At 42.2% G+C, this 17,908-nt stretch overlaps 1 protein-coding gene across 4 annotated transcripts in view; it reads right to left on the bottom strand.

Annotated features, from left to right (window-relative positions):
• CCDC138 (coiled-coil domain containing 138) overlaps positions 1–17,908 on the bottom strand; it is a 152,036-nt gene that overhangs the window by 25,844 nt on the left and 108,284 nt on the right. For all 4 annotated transcript variants that reach the window (XM_030201476.1, XM_030201475.1, XM_030201474.1 and 1 more), the window contains exons 12-13: positions 12,179–12,368; positions 5,362–5,538 (exon numbers count right to left, since the gene is read on the bottom strand). In XM_030201476.1, coding sequence (XP_030057336.1) covers positions 5,362–5,538; positions 12,179–12,368 — 367 coding nt within the window. The remainder of the gene's footprint in view (positions 1–5,361; positions 5,539–12,178; positions 12,369–17,908) is intronic.

The raw sequence follows: 17,908 nt of genomic DNA, 5'->3' as shown, positions 1-17,908 counted from the left end.
ATATTCACATTCAACAGCAAGATAAGAACATAAGAATTGCCATACTTTATTTTTAGTTATAACACTGATGTATTATTTCCTTAACAACATCTCTCACTTCATGTTCTGGGCTTGGACTTTGTAGCTCAAAGGTGGATTGTTTACTTGTTTTCTATATGATAATTTTTTTTTCCTTTACTGTTTGTTGCTTTGCTTCATACCTTTTCTATTATTTAAAAATCATAATAAAAATAAAATGGTCCATCTAGCCTAGTATCCTGCTTCCAATAGTGGCCAATCCAGATTGGAATATAAGCTATGCTGTTAGTGTTTAAGTACCTGACAGAAACCAAAACAGTAGCAACATTCCATGCTACCAATCCCAGGGTAAGCAGCAAAATTCCTCATGTCTATCTCCATAGCAGACTATGGACTTTTCCTCCAGGAACTTGTCCAAACCTTTTTTCAAACCCAGATACGCTAACCAATATTACCACATCCTCTGGCAATGAGTTCCAGAGCATAACTATTCTTTGAGTAGAAAAATATTTCCTCCTATATGTTTTAAAAGTATTTCCATGTAATTTCATTTAGTGTCCCCTAGTCTTCGTACTTTTTGAAAGAATAAGAAAATCGATTCACTTCTACTCATTCTACACCACTCAGGATTTTGTAGACCTCAATCATATCTCCCTCAGCCATCTCTTTCCAAGCTGAGACCCCTAAACTTTTTAGCCTTTCCTCATATGAGAGGAGTTCCATCCCCTTTATAATTTTGGTTGCTCTTCTTTGAACCTTTCCTAAGTCCACTATATCTTTTTTGAGATACGGCAGCCTGAATTGAACACAATACTCAAGGTGAGGTCACAGATGGGTCTATAAGACTCAGGAAGCAAAGGATCCCTACCCAGTTTAGGAATCACATTTATATTTGAATATTTCCTAAAACAACCCACCTGAATAACCTGATATTAATAGGCCTCTAAAAGGCCCACTAACTGCAATTGCAAAATTCTAAAACAAAAAACTCCCTAATAAGTCCATCCAGACCTGGTGCAGCTTTGAATGCTTTATAGCTCAGCCCATTGGTTCACTTCGCCCAATATCGGTTCATTTAAATATTCCTCTTCTTGTTTTAACAATCTTAGTAGTGGCATAGATTCAAGAACTAGAATAATTTCTTCTGAGCCTCATGGTGTATAAAGCCTGATAAAAATCTAAAAACACCTTTGCCAGAGTACCTGGATGATTCATTGTTGTACTATCTGTAGTTTTAAAAGCTGAAATGTATTTAAGACTCAACCACGTCTTAAAAGGATTGAACTAAAATGTATTTAGTTTATTGCCAAAGCAGTACAGCCCATATATTTATAATAAGAATACCTCTCAGTCTTTTCATGAATTAAGCAACCTGGACAACTACAAAGCATTCTTGTTGGTTTCGTTGGGGCCGAAAAATACATTTGCTTAGCCTTCTACATTAGAGTTTCCAACGTTAAAATGCTAGCAGCCTATTTCTTCTTATGCCTAGAGACACGAGCAATAATTTCACACCTCTGTGCTACATCAACAATCTCCCAAAAGAAGGCTGGGGAGTCGGCATGTTCCTTACTAGTGACACAAAAGTAATTTCAGTTAGTAATTAGAGATTTGTGAAGGTCTCATCTCTGTAGAGATGAGTTTGGAATTGCCATCTGACCACTCTTCTTGGTGGCATCCTATATCCCTTAACTCAAATGAGATGAAAGTGTGGTCTGAGACTTAAAGAGGACCTATCACTGAGGTAGTGACCTTGGAGAGAAAAATAATCAATTTATGACATTGTACCATGTATAAACCAATTCTGAAGGGACAAGGACCATTCAGGTATCAATTAGTTACAAATTGCACAGATGAGGTAGTCCCCTATCTGACTGTGGGTGTCTCCTGGTTGATGTAATAGAACAATCTAATTGAGGACCAAAAATATCATTAAAATCTCATGCCATTACTATTGAATTCTCAGGTGTGATGTAAAATGCTGAGTATGAATTCTGAAGAACCTTTTGCTTCTCAGTGTTAGGAGTATATAAAGAGACTAGAGTGACTCCAATGCTCTGGAGCAGAGTTTTTCAACCCAGTCCTTGGGGAACCCCAAGCCAGTGTGGTTTAGAAGACATTCACAATGAATATGCATGAGATACAGTATAGGCAGTGCATGCAAATATATCTCATGCATATTCATTGTGGATAACATGAAAACCAGACTGGCTTGGGGTTCCCCAAGAATTGGTTTGAGAAACCTGGAAGGTTCTTCTTACAATCAAAACCTGCTCCCTCAGCTGAAAAGCCAGATTCTTATTAATATAGCAACACCTGCTTTCTTGGCCCTGGAGGAAGCATAAAAACATAGCCCTCTCTTAATTTCAGACAATTTATATCATTAGTTTCTTGCAGACAGGCTATATCAGTCTTGTGTTGCCTGAGATAAACTCACACATTCAACACAAATGGCATGCCATCACCCTATAAGATAAATCAACAACAAATAACCAGTGCAGATTATGGATTACAGTTCAATTTTGAGAGCACAGTCTGAAATCATCTGTACCAGTTGCTGATATCTTAGTTTTATCATCACTGCATGTTGCTCCATGCCTCAGGGAATTGGTTTCTAGTACAAAATCCCAGAATTCATTCCCATCCACTCTGTGCCATCTTGAATATGAATATTATATAGATGAGCCAACCCATGTGACTGGCAACGAGCCATAAGCGTGCAGGGGTGGTGGTGGGTTTTCCCATTAACTTTTTGGTCTTTTACCCCAGCATAATCTCACCGATTACTTTAATCCACATAGGCCACAGTCTCAACTGTAAAAGGAAATGTATGTGACTCTGAACCTGGGAACTCTACAGTGGTAATCATAAGGTAGTTAAATAAGTGTAGACACCCTCGCTGAATAATCCTGAAAGAGCAATCACCTATTAGTAGCTCTTCTTTCATAGATATATTATGAATGCCTTCAATTAAATCTGTCTACTTCTTCTGTCTGTGAAGGAACCCTGTATATCACACCAAGAAAACCCGTGTTCTATTCCTTCTTTCCAGATTAACCCACAATGCCTCCTTCTTATCCCATAAGTCCTGCAATTCTATTGCTTTAATATTATTTTCAACATACACTCCTCCTCCCTTTCTTCCTACCTACCCTGTCCTTGCTGAATAGATTATAGCCCTTTGTAACTAAATCCCAGTCATGGTGCTCTGTGAACCACATCTCTGTGACCACCACTAAATCAGCCATTAGATCCAGAACCTTATTTGCCATCCCATGGAAATCAGTATTACACAACTTTCCAGATGTCACTCCTCCCCCCCCCCCCCCCCCCATTTCTATAGACGTTTGTAGTGTCTTACTTATCTGAGGCCTTTTACCTTGCTATTCATGGAGAACACCTGATGCAGGTAAGTAAATTAGTTTTACCTGAGGACAAGCGGGATGGCAAGTCTTCACAGCGTGGGACTTCCTAACTACAGGTTGACTTCAACAGAAAAAAGGGATAAAACATAACAAGGCACTGCAATAAGCAAACACCAATATATTTTTGTGGCACCTAGCCATTTTTGTGTCTTCTTTTTTTTTTTTTTATTGGGAGAGGGGCAGCCTGAAACAGAAAAGATACAGGCCTGAGGGGAGGGGGGGGGGGGGGTTAGGTGTTGGATTCCAATCTTCAAAGAGATTCTTGAGGACTTATTGTCTTAAACCTGTGCTGTATCAGGAGTCCTTTTTTAAATGTATGAACAGCAGACTATGTGCAAATTTCCTCCATGGAGGCAAATCTCAAGTGAGCTACTGACATTGCCATAGCTCTGACATGACCTTCAAGAGACAAGCCTGTGTGAGCATAAGGAAATGCAGACTGCCAGCCAACTAGACTAAGTATGTTTGTTGATAGTAGCTCCTATCCTATTTTGGTCAAAAGAAACAAAATATTGGGCGGAATTTCTAAGGACTTTAGTCTGTTGTAAATAGAAGGCTAAGGCTTTCTTACAATCCAGTCTGTGCTGTGCACTTTCACCTTTGTGGGTGTGAGGTCTGGGAAAAATATGTTGGCAGGATAATAGACTGGTTGACGGCAATCTCATACTACTTTATGAAAGAACTTAGGATGAGTGTGCAGAACCACCTTGTTGTTGAAGGATTTATTGTAATTTGGATCAGTCTGGTGAGTCTGGATCTCACTCACTCTACATACTAAGTCACTGCCACCAAAATTAAGATGCTGTCAGATCAGGTACTTCAATTCAAAGGTATCAAGTGGCTCAAAGGGAACTTTCATCAGCTGAGTTGGTTTTTATACCACAGTCTGACAAATGTAGACGCTATGCAGTTTTTCTGTGGGCCAGGAAAAAGGATATAGGGTTTTCCATCACACCAGATGGCAAACCTCCTCCACAAATTTGCAAGACCTTTTAGTTTTTTTTCTTGAGGAGGGGGGGATTGGCAGCCAGTAATACTTGTGACACACAGTCAGGCAAGTTCAGAGAAGCCATAGTAACCATCTCAAATCTAAGCTGTGAGGTGCGAGACTTGATGCTGGGATGCAAGAGAGTACTTTGAGTTTCTGTGATCAGTGATATAAAATTTCCTAATTTTATGGGTCTTCATATGGAAAGCGCCAGAAGAAAAAGGAACCATACTTGCAACGGACAATGTGGGGTGATGAGAATCATGGTTCCCCAGTTGTATCTGATTTTTAGCAGAGTTCTCGCTGAGAGATATCGGATGATACATGTACAGAAGACCTTCCGCCTCCTATCCAAGTGGAAAGCATCCAAAGCTACTTTCCCCTGTGTCTTTATCCTGGAACAGAACTGAGGTACCTTTTTGTTTTAAGGAATGGGCATAAAGATCTATTGAGGGAGTGCCCCACTTTGAGCCATCACCTCGTTCAAGAAACACTTGTGTGATTATAAAGCACAACTCAGCATTTCTGCCAAGGCATTGGATACGGCTCTGATGCACTAGGTGCACTTTTTAAAGTTGCTGAAAGTTATTTTTTCCCCAAGACATCTCAAGTGGGAAAATAGCTGCTGGAAAAAAGTATCAGATAAGAGCACATCAAGGTGATACCTGGTGATGCACATCCTATTGGCTCTGCAGAAAGATGAAGACTGAGGTGGTCCCACTTGATAGTGGCAGGTGGAAAGTGGCACACATATACGGTAGAGCGACTCAGAAAGCTTCTGGTACTTACTAAGCTGAAGCAGCTTTACCATAAAGGTTCTATCAAAGCTGGTTACAAAGAAAAAGGACTCCGATACATTTAAGATGACAATGTTTCCTTGTTTGCCACCCCAACTCCCTGCCCCCCAGAGCATATATAGGGTGCACTTACATGATTCTACTGTCATCTGCAGCAATACATCTATGACACTGGAAAGAAGTCCTTTACTTGACATCTTTAAATGATTTAAAATGACTGTCACAGCCTGGTACTCCAAAAACAAAGCCTTTCCTTCATCCATCTTCAAGTCCATGCATAGTGAGTCAAATGCTTGTGCCAAGTAATCAGCTGAAATATATGAACAAAGAAGTGGAAACTATGTATTTTGAAACTTTGACCCTACTAAAAAAGATCGTATTAAATCAAAGTAATATTCACTAAGTTAGATGCAATGCTCTAGCTCTACCTCCCTTGCAAGTACAGACACTATCAATGAATTTTCACAGATGTTATCATGCCTCCAAGATAGACAGATTGAAGTAGCCCTTAAACTTTTCTTAGGGGAGCTGAAAAGGACTATAAAAAGAAAACAGTCATAAGCAACACCGCTCCTAGCTAACATATGTGCACAGCCTGGATCCTTGAAGGGCATAATCTTGTGTGATTTTCAGGACATCAACCATGAATAATCAGGCTACCTAGCAGAACTTGGCTAAAGCCAGATTTTTTTGTACCCTTGGAGGATCATATTTGTACTCCTCTGAACTAGTAAGACTTCCCAACATACCACTCTTCATATGGCTAGATATAATTTTATATGTGTCTACGACTCAATACTAATACTGAGCATTCTGAAAATTAAAACAGCAAAGGTCAATTTCAATGTTTTTAATTTTTTTGTTAGAAGAAAAGGTTATTTTATGAACTATAAAATACTATCAAGCCTCCACACTCAAAAACATTAGGGATAAAATTAAACCTGCAGAAGTCAGCATTTTCTTTTTAAAATGCTGACCAGTGCAGGTTTTTCTATATTCAGATGTTCAGTACCGGGCCATACCTGAATACCAGGGTGGAATATCCAGGCATTTGGCAGCCACCGGAAGCTACCTGGGTATCATCAATATTCAGTGCCGCTACATGAATAGCTATCCAGGCAAGTTAGTGCAATCACCTAGATAAGTGATTTAAATAGGCACCACTGTTTTTAATCTTCCCCAAAACAGCAGTAAAGCTGATCCCCAGTAAATCTGAGGCAAATCCCTACTAGTAAAATGTATCTGCTGGAACACATTTCAAAAATATTAATACGTAGATTTATCCCAGAAAACCCAAAAAAGGGACAGTGATAACCCAGCCAGACTTAATTTCACTTCTTTAATGTCTTCAAGATCCGGTAATATTTAATTACAGTGCCACCTACTGTACTGCCAAATTTCAAACATGGAGCTCTGTATCTATTTTTTTACATTGAAATTTCTATAGTATTGATTCTTTATATTAATATTTACTCCTGTGCCTATTCCAACTCTGTCCTCCTCTCCGCTAAGTTACTTCTAATCACCCCCTTACATATTAGTAAAATGAAAACTTCCAAAAAGGTAAGCTGTGTTAGTCGTCGACAGCAAAAATGCCAGAGGCAGGTAGCACGTTATAAGCTAGGCATTCCATTACAATATGAACTTCTGAGAATGCATCTAATGATTTGGATTCTTCACCTCAAAAACTCATACCTCAAAATGTGCCACCAACTTCTTTTTCATGATCAGTTAGTTTTCAAAACATTACTCTGTCTCTTGTCTCAGTTGTTTCGTTTTTTGCCTTATTTCTTAATTATTAGATTTCTTATTTATTAGATTTTTATTCTATTTCTCTGTCCTTTCCTAGTGGTTAGTGCAGTGGACTTTGATCCTGGGGAGCTGAGTTCGATTCCCACTGCAGCTCCTTGTGACTCTGGGCAAGTCACTTAACCCTCCATTGCTCCTGGTACAAATAAGTACCTGAATATACTATGTAAACCGCTTTGAATGTAGTTGCAAAAACCACAGAAAGGCGGTATATCAAGTCCCATTTCCCTTTTCCATTCAATTATTTTTTCAATATCTTTTTTTTTTTTGCAAATGTGATGCCTACATGGGATTCTGACAAGGACTAACACAGCACTATTCCAATTTACTTGGTGTTATGTGGATATAAAGTACATCTTGGATTCCTTGCCCTAATTCTCTTTTTCATCCTTGGATGTCTTATCACATCTTAGCATCAAAGAAACTAGATGCGTGACTGGTGGGTGTCTTACTGAAGTCACGTATTTGGGCATATAGAAAATTAATCCCGCTAAAGATCTCAGTTATGAAATCATCACATCAGGAAAAACAAGCGCTAAATGATTTTTTTACTTTGATAAATTAAAAACTTTGACTGTTCAACTTTTGTTGGACATGCAAAATTGTCGCCCATTAATATTTTAGCATACTAAAGAATGCTTCATGTATGTAGCTAATATTTTTTAAAACAAAGGTCAGCAAGCATGCAGCTGCTAATTCAAATGTATTAAAATGGGAGCCCTTCTACTAAAGGGTGTTAAGCACTTAAAGCCTGATTAACACAAGGAAACAGACTGTTCCTAGTGTTCAATCACGTGTTATCAAATTTTCTTTTTCATTCAGGGGCATGGCATGGGTGGAGAGTGGATGTGGAAGCATTAGCCTGCTAGCACATTATACTTGCAGCTAACTGGCTAACATACTGTTAATGTGGGAGCACTTAGCACCCCCTAAATAGGAGGCAGTAAATGCCCCCATGTTAAACTGGCGCACGTACAGTGTGTCAACCCAAATGTTAATACACGAGCAGCAATAAAAAATTATGGGCGCACCTTTTCTTGATGCAACATTAGTTTTGGTTTTGCAACACATTAAAATTCAATGTTATATCACACTAATCCCCAAATTTAATGCATTCTAGTAGAAGAGCCTCATATTCTAATAAAAAGTAGCTTTCAAAGATTCTGGGGACAATTTTCAAAACAGTCCATGCAGTTGCAAAATCAATAGGTATTTTTGTTCACTGTTATTGCACCAGCTCTCAAAGGAAGAAGTATAAGAATTCTTTCTGTTTGAAAATTGCCTAGGGAGAAAATAACTGCAGAAGGCACCTGGTTCTTTTCTCTGTGTGCCTTTTGCCTTCAAAAGGCATGCAGTTTTGAAAATGCAAAATCCACGCTATTACCTTCCCTGAAACAATACTGTCTCCAAGCCTACCTATTTGTTCCCCATTGGTTAATCCTCATGTTTTTGGTGGTAAAAGTAATTTTCAATTTACCCACATAAATGGCTTTTGAAAACTGCTCTCCCTATTTCTAAGTAACTTCAAATTTTACACTTTTAGGAACAGATACAAATGTGTATACAACAAAACCTGTTGTCCCTGTAAGAAAGTTGTGATTGATCAGAAGTCCTTATTGGAAGAACCCTGTAGTTCTTATGTGTTGAAATACATTTTTAATTTCATCTTGAAATCATCTGCTTCTAATGTCAGCTCTCATGCAAAAGTTATTTTCTGCTTATACCTGTCATGCTGTCACACAATGCAAAGAAAAAAACGTTTGGTAAGAAATCGTCTCTAAGAAGAAAAGATCTTCTCCAGCTGTTTGATTAAGTAGTCTTACAAGGACACATTGGAAATACTTAATGCCATACTATTGTACCTGTTCTGAAGAATTAAGTTTACTTAAAAGTTAATATTCCTATTCCTTATTGCTCAATTATATTAGACAAATATTTGATGGAGGTACAGATGTTATCCTACTCTCTCCTGATACGTCAGCAGTGTTTGATCTGGTTGACTACACCGTCCTCCTGTTTCTCCCCTTTTACATAGCTGAACACTGGTTCCCAATAGCCAAAAGAATACCATATAAAATCCTAGCCCTATGCCACCAGATACAGTTCTCGGGTCTCCCCAGTTTTTAGCTTCACTCCTCATCCCATATTCCCTGTCCAGGAGCCTTTTATTCCACCAACACCTACTGATTTTCTCTTCTTTCCACCAAATATACCTTGACACTAGCAGGGCATCCTGTTTCAGGGTAGTCGCTCCTACGTTCTGGAATTCCTTCCCCTATATAATCAGACTTGAAGCATCCCTGGATAAATTCAAATCCCAGTAGAAGACCTTTTTCACCCAGGCCTTTCCATCAGCGACCCAAAACTGACCTCCATGGATTCTTGTCTCTATATTTTGTTGGCTCCTTGAGGCATTAATTATGAAAGATGAGGAGTGTCCTTTGTTATACCAGTCCTTTTCTCTCCTCTCTTCCTTCCCTTGTTAATTTCTCTCTCCTTCCCTGTGCTTCTTTCTGTGCAAGTCCCTTGTCTACAGCATTTGGTGTCATGTCTTTAACAAGATGTTTTGCCCCCCTTCCCTTTACTTTTGATTTGCCTTGTAAGCTGCTTAGATTTCTAATATATTTGCAGTATATCAAACTTAAACTTTGTGATGCATACCTTACGTGCTTAGCAACTTCAATCATGGGAAACAAATCCAATGGATCATTATTATTGTAGCAATAGCAAACACACTCATGTGGAGAGGCATTTTCGAAAGAAATGTCCAAGTTGCGATTTGGACACCTTTGCAAAATGTCCAAATCCAGGGGTGGGGAAACCCGTATTTTCGAAAAAAAGATGGACGTCCATCTTTCGTTTCGAAAATACCGTCAGAGACATCCAAATCCTTACATTTGGACGTCGCTAGACATGGACGTCTTTGACTTTCGGCGATTTTCGAAACCAAAGACATTCATGTCAAAAACATCCAAATGCAAGCCATTTGGTCGTGGGAAGAGCCAGCATTTGCAATGCACTGGTCCCCCTGACATGCCAGGAGACCAACTGGGCACTGCAGTGGACTTCATAAATTGCTCCCAGGTACATAGCTTCCTTGTGTGCTGAGCCCCCACCCCAAACCCACCACCCACAACTGTACACCACTACCATAGCCTTTACGGGTGAAGGGGGGCACCTATATATGGGTACAATAGGTTTGTGGTGGGTTTTGGAGAGCTCGCTGTTTCCTCCACAAATGTAACAGGTAGGGGGAGGGGGGGTATGGGCATGTCTGAAATGCACTGCAGTATCCACTAAAACTGCTCCTGGGACCTGCATGCGCTGTCACGGACCTGAGTATGACATCTGAGGCTGGCATAGGGGCTGTCACGACATATTTTTAAAGATGTTTTTTTGAGGGTGGAAGGGGGTTAGTGACCACTGGGGGAGTAATGGGAGGTCATCCCAGATTCTCTCCGGTGGTCATCTGGTCATTTTGGGCACCTTTTTGTGCCTTATTCGTTAAAAAAAAAAAAAAAAAACCACGTCTGGGTGAAAACGTCCATGTGTTCGTCAGGGACGTCCTTGTTTTTTTCGATTATGGGTCAAAGATGTCCAAGTGTTAGGCACGCCCAAGTCCCGCCTCCGCTACGCCTCCGACACGCCCCCTTGAAATTTGGAGGTCCTTGCGATGGACTGCAGTTGGAGACGTACAAAATCGGGTTTCGATTATACTGATTTTGACGTCTCTGGGAGAAGGACGTCCATCATGTAAGATCATGTAATGACTACATTACATTAACACTCTGTAAGCCACACTGAGCCTGCAAAAAGGTGGGAAAATGTGGGGTACAAATGCGATAAATAATAATAATAATAATCTTCCGATTTATGTCGAAAGATGGACGTCTTTCTCTTTCAAAAATGAGCCCAATAGGTCTCATAGAAACAGACACTGCACACACTTAAATTAATACAGAAATTAAGAGAACTCACAAACACAAAACATATGGAAGAACCAAAGCATTTCACCATCAGTGTCTGTGCTGGATTAAAGGAAGCGACAAAACAAACAGTGTTACGTGACCATGGGACAGTTAGTTTCCCAGTTACTGATATCACGTATTCTCTACAAACATCTTTACTTATTATTATTATTTATTATTATTTGTTACATTTGTACCCCACATTTTCCTACCTATTTGCAGGCTCAATGTGGCTTACATAGTACCATAATGGCATTCGCCAGTTCGGTTGATAACAAATACAGATTGTAATGTGGTCTGATGAGGTAGGTGTGTATCAGGCAACAGGAGGATCGAAGGGAATGTAGGTTATATATTGTCCTGTAAGATCATTGGTTATGCTGTGTTTCTGGGTTTGGGGATTTATGGTGAGTCGGTGGGGTAAGCCTTTTTGAAGAGGTTGGTTTTTTAGAGATTTCCTGAAGTTTAAATGGTGATGGATTGTTTTCACAGCTTTTGGTAGTGCATTCCATAGTTGTGCACTTATGTAGGAGAAGTAGGATGCGTAAGTTGTTTTGTATTTAAGTCCTTTGCAATTAGGGTAGTGTAGGTTTAGGTATGATCGTGATGATCGGATTCTGTTTCTGGTTGGTAAATCTATGAGGTCTATCATGCATCCTGGGACTACGTCGTAGATGATTTGTGGACCAGGGTGCAGATTTTGAAGGTGATCGTTTCTCTGATTGGGAGCCAGTGCAGCTTTTCTCTGAGGGGTTTAGCATTTTCAAATTGTGTCTTACCGAATATCAGCCTGTCCGTTTCCACATACAGTTCAAACTCCTCTTATTGACCTATAAGTGCATTCACTCTGCAGCTCCTCAGTACCTCTCCACTCTCATCTCTCCCTACATTCCTCCCCGGGAACTCCGTTCACTGGGCAAATCTCTTTTATCTGCACCCTTCTTCTCCACTGCTACTTACACCCCAAGTACTAACTAAGTATGCCAATAGAGAAAAAATGTAATGGGTTAAGCTAATTATGCTTCCTTCAGGTCTGAATCTTTCAAATTCCAGTCATATTTGCTCTTGGAAGCCAGAATCAATAAAGTGCAATAGCAGAGACCTGTGATTTTGTTCATGGGCACTGTTTTTCTAACATTAAGTTATACTAGAGAAAATATGTCAAAACCTTACCTTGTGTTATTGTTTTGATGACTATCAAGGTGGACACAAATCTTATATGCAAGACTGGGCTCTTGAAGAAAGCTGCAGACTTAGGTTTACTTTCTGTTACTGCCTCAAGACCACTTTGATTTCCTCTGATAACTGTTCCTTTGAATATTTCTTCACCCAGTCTCCGCATGGTAGTTGTCATAGCTGTTTGCTGTTACAGATATATCATTTTCACTAGCAGAAAATATACATACAGTCCAACATGCAAACTCCTCTAAAACAAATAAAAGCATTAATCTGTTTATGACCTTTCAGTTCAAATATGTCCAACACTAAAATTTTATAAGGCTAGTAAAGTTCCTATCAAATGTGATCCACAAAACCTAAGCCATATAGGAGGCAATTCTATAAGTGAGCACCTCCTTTTAGGCAGCTCCCGATGCTGCAGATTAGAGCCTATTCTATAATGGAATTTGGGTGCCCAGGTTCCATTGTAGAATACTTGAGTAACTCAGCATTGATATGCCTTACATTTACAAGCCTGTAATTACACTATCCACAGATCTAGTGTAAGAGCAAGAGCCTAAATGGGGCAAGGGCAGGCATAACGTACAGTATTTTATAAGCTGCATGAATAAGTGGCAACACAGCCCATGCCCTTCCCACATGAATGCGCCTTTGCATTTATACTCTATACTACTACTAATAATCATTTCTAAAGCGCTACTAGACGTACGCAGCGCTGTACACTTGAACATGAACAGACAGTCCGTACTCGACAGAGCTTACAATCTAATTAGGACAGACAAACAGGACAAACAAGAGAAAAGGGAATATTAAAGTGAGGAAGATAAAATAAGGGTTCTGAACAAGTGAATAAGGGTTAGAAGTTAAAAGCAGCATAAAAAGGTGGGCTTTTAGCTTAGATTTGAAGACGGTCAGAGATGGAGCTTGACGTACCGGCTCAGGAAGTCTATTCCAGGCATATGGTGCAGCAAGATAAAAGGAACGAAGTCTGGAGTTAGCAGTGGAGGAGAAGGGTGCAGATAAGAGAGATTTACCCAGTGAATGGAGTTCCATCCCGAGGAGGAATGTAGGGAGAGATGAGAGTGGAGAGGTACTGAGAAGCTGCAGAGTGAATGCACTTATAGGTCAATAAGAGGAGTTTGAACTGTATGTGGAAACGGATAGAAAGCCAGTGAAGTGACTTGAGGAAAGGGCTAATATGAGCATAACAACACTGGCGGAATATTAGTCGTGCAGCAGAATTTTGAACAGACTGAAGAGGAGAGATATGGCTAAGTGGGAGACCCGTGAGAAGCAAGTTGCAATAGCCTAAGCGAGAGGTGATAAGAGTGTGGATGAGGGTTCTGGTAGTGTGCTCAGAAAGGAGAGGGTGAATTTTGTGATATTACAGAGAAAGAAACGACAGGTTTTAGCAGTCTGGTGAATATGTGCAGAGAAGGAGGGGGAGGAGTCGAAGATGACCCCAAGGTTACGAGCTGATGAGACAGGAAGGATGAGAGAGTGTTATCCACAGAAATAGACAATGGGGGAGGAGAGGTTGATTTAGCGGGAAAGATAAGAAGCTCAGTCTTGGTCATGTTTAGTTTCAGATGGCGCTGAGACATCCAGGCAGCAATGTCAGACAGGCAGGCTGATACTTTGACTTGGATTTCAGCTTTCTGGTGTGGAGAGGTAGATCTGGGAGTCATCAGCGTAAAGATGATACTGAAAACCATGGGATGAGATCAGAGTACCAAGGGAAGAAGTATAAATGGAGAAAAGAAGAGGTCCCAGGACAGATCCCTGAGGTACACCAACTGACACTGGGCTAGAAGTAGAGGAGGATCCACTACACTAAAGGTTCGCTGGGAGAGATAATAAGAAAACCAGGAAAGAACAGAGCCCTGAAATCCAAGTGAGGACAGCGTATCAACGAGTAGGCTGTGATCAACAGTGTCAAAAGCAGCAGATAGATCGAAAAGGATGAGGATAGAATAGAGACCTTTGGATCTGGCCAGGAACAGATCATTGGAGACTTTAGTAAGCGCTGTTTCAGTTGAATGAAGGGGGCGAAAGCCAGATTGAAGTGGGGCAAGAATAGCTTGAGATGAAAGTGCCCTTATAGAATAATGCTAAACTGCTTTACTATCACACGTGTAAGTGAATGCTTAGCTGCAAAAGAACTGGTATTCTGTACATTTACGTGCACGAGTGTCATGTAAATGCGAGCATCCAGTTACAGAATTACCCTTAAACTGTCCAAATTCCAAAGATTATAACTGGGGTGGGTATTTCCAAATCAACATCATGGGTTACAGTTACATTTACAGTTCTGAAGAAAACACTCTACTGAAGGAAAACACCAAGCATCGAACAGTAGAGAAGAAAAAAGAAGAACCTCTCGCAGAAGGTGTCCTGGAGGAATCTTTATTAAACAACAGTCTTCAATATAAAGGGGACCTGACACGATTCGTGTTTCGGCCCTACAAGCCTGCATCAGGAGTCTAGAAATTTATCACGTGGAACACATTCCCATACAGGTCATGAAATAAAGTCTCCTATTGGCAATCTCTCTTTATACGCAAAACTGTGGCACAAAACAGCTCTTGAAAGCACTTGAAGAAAGCTGCAGACTTAGGTTTACTTTCTGTTACTGCCTCAAGGCCACTTTGATTTCCTCTGATAACTGTTCCTTTGAATATTTCTTCACCCAGTCTCCGTGACCAAAGGACAACTACTTGATAGGAAAATACTGTCTGAAATATTTTATCATAACACACACCCTTAGGACTGGGAAAAGTTAACATGTTAAAATGACGTATAAGATAAGATCTCGTAAATTTAGGCCTACATATCAACAATGGCAATCAACCAGGACATGTAATATCTTAAACAATAAGCTACCAATCTAAACATAATACAAACTTCAGCTGGGAGCCTATAAGTAATTTGGTAAAATGGCTCTTCGATCTAGTTTGCTTAGAACTAATGATTGAACAACTAATTTAAACTGTTCCTGGTGAAGATATTTTATGATTCTTCTTAATTTTTGCATTACCCAGAAGGTAAAATTATGTATCATACCTGATAATTTTCTTTCCATTAATCATAGCTGATCAATCCATAGACTGGTGGGTTGTGTCCATCTACCAGCAGGTGGAGATAGAGAGCAAACTTTTGCCTCCCTATATGTGGTCATGTGCTGCCGGAAACTCCTCAGTATGTCGATATCAAAGCTCCATCCGCAGGACTCAGCACTTAGAGAATTACACCCACAAAGCGACACTCTGCCCAGCTCACCACCGCCGAAACGGGGGAGGGGAATTAACCCAGCTCATCCCCACACAAGTGGGGGAGGGGAATCCGTCCAGCTCATCCCCGCGGAGCGGGGGAGGGACACCACCCCGCCGATGCGGGGGGGATCTGGCTTATCCTGCAACCGCAACCGCGGGAGGAGCTGACTGACCCTAACACCGCCGAAGTGGGAGGGGTACAAGCTGCCCTACAGCCGCACGAAGCGGGAGGGAGTGCCGGCAGAATTTAAGTCTCAATCCAGCCCCGTAAAACGGAGGGGAGAGGAATGCAGCAGCTCACTGTAACACAAACTTGTCTCAACTCTTGAAGAATCCAAGTGAAAAAACTTGAACACGAAGTCCTCCTGAAGTAACTGAAGACTAAACTTGAACCTAAAATTCAACCAGAATATAAACAGTACAGATATCTGGGAGGGGCTATGGATTGATCAGCTATGATTAATGGAAAGAAAATTATCAGGTATGATACATAATTTTACCTTCCATATCATCATGCTGATCAATCCATAGACTGGTGGGATGTACCGAAGCAGTACTCACCCAGGGCGGGACATTGAAATCCCTGACCTCAACACTGAAGCTCCAAACCGGGCCTCCGCCCGTGCCGCCACAATCAAGCGGTAATGCTTGGAGAATGTATGGGCCGATGCCCAAGTTGCCGCCTTGCATATCTCTTCCAAGGAGACGGACCCGGCCTCTGCCATCGAGGCCGCCTGAGCTCTAGTGGAGTGAGCCTTCAGCTGGATAGGCGGCACCTTCCCTGCGGCCACATAAGCCGCTGCAATGGCTTCCTTGACCCATCTTGCCACTGTAGGCTTAGCAGCCTGCAGACCCTTACGAGGACCTGCAAACAGGACAAACAGATGATCCGATTTCCGGAAATCATTGGTCACTTCCAAGTATCTGATGATGACTCGTCTCACATCCAGATATTTAAGAGCAGAGTATTCCTCTGGGTATTCCTCCCTACGAAAGGAAGGGAGACAGAGCTGCCGATTCACATGGAAGCGAGAAACAATCTTGGGCAGGAAGGAAGGCACTGTGCGAATAGTCACTCCTGCCTCAGTGAACTGCAGAAAAGGCTCCCTACATGAGAGCGCCTGGAGCTCGGAAACTCTTCTGGCTGAAGTGATAGCCACCAAAAAGACTGCTTTCAACGTCAGGTCTTTCAGAGATGCCCTCGACAAGGGTTCAAAAGGCGGCTTCTGTAATGCTCTTAGCACCAGGTTGAGATTCCACGCAGGCACCACCGAGTGCAGAGGAGGGCGCAGGTGATTAACTCCCTTGAGAAAACGCACCACATCTGGCTGCGAAGCCAGGGAAGCACCCTTCAGGCGGCACCTGAAGCAAGCCAGGGCCGCTACCTGGACTTTAAGGGAACTGAGCAACAGGCCTTTCTCCAGACCTTCTTGCAGGAACGCCAACACTGAAGAAATTGGAGCAGTGAAGGGAGAAAGTGAGCCTGCTTCACACCACGCTGCAAAGGTACGCCAAACCCTGGCGTAAGCCGTAGAAGTAGAGCGCTTCCTCGCTCTCAGCATAGTGGCGATGACCTTGTCTGAGAAGCCCTTCTTTCTCAGCCGCTGCCGCTCAATAGCCAGGCCGTAAGACCAAAGGGGGAGGGATCCTCCATCACCACGGGACCCTGATGTAACAGGCCCTGCTCCACTGGCAGCCGCAGAGGATCGTCGACCGAGAGCCTGATCAAGTCCGCATACCAGGGACGTCTGGGCCAATCCGGACCCACCAGGATTATCCGGCCCGGATGCTTTGCCACCCGGTCTAGCACCCTGCCCAACATGGGCCAGGGCGGGAACACATAGAGAAGCTCTTGTGTCGGCCACTGTTGGAGAAGAGCATCTACTCCCAGGGATCGAGGGTCCCGTCCTCTGCTGAAAAAGCGCGGCACTTGGCAATTGGCCGATGACGCCATCAGATCTAGGCTCGGCTGGCCCCAGCGCTTCGTGATGTCCAAGAACGCCTGAGCAGATAGCTGCCACTCTCCGGGCTCCAAGGTATGGCGACTGAGAAAGTCCGCCTTGACATTCATGACTCCGGCAATGTGGGCCGCTGACAGCTGCTCCAGGTTCGCTTCCGCCCACTGGCATAGATTCATGGCCTCCTTGGCTAGAGGGGCGCTCTTGGTACCTCCCTGGCGGTTGACATAGGCCACAGCCGTGGCATTGTCCGACAGGACCCGTACAGGCTTCATCGCCAATACCGGGATGAACTCCAAAAGCGCCAACCGAATGGCTCTGAGTTCCAGGAGGTTGATAGACCACTTTGCCTCTGCAGGAGACCAGAGCCCCTGCGCTGTCCTTCCCAAGCAGTGGGCTCCCCAGCCCGACAAAGAGGCGTCCGTCGTGACGACAATCCACTCCGGGGTCACCAGAGGCATTCCTGCAGACAACTTGTCTGTCTGCGTCCACCA

This window comes from Microcaecilia unicolor, chromosome 4 (genome assembly GCF_901765095.1).
Source record: "Microcaecilia unicolor chromosome 4, aMicUni1.1, whole genome shotgun sequence".
NCBI classification, from domain to species: Eukaryota; Metazoa; Chordata; class Amphibia; order Gymnophiona; family Siphonopidae; genus Microcaecilia; species Microcaecilia unicolor.
The sequence above is the reverse complement of the archived record's forward strand: the minus strand, read 5'-3'. Positions and strand labels throughout refer to the sequence as shown.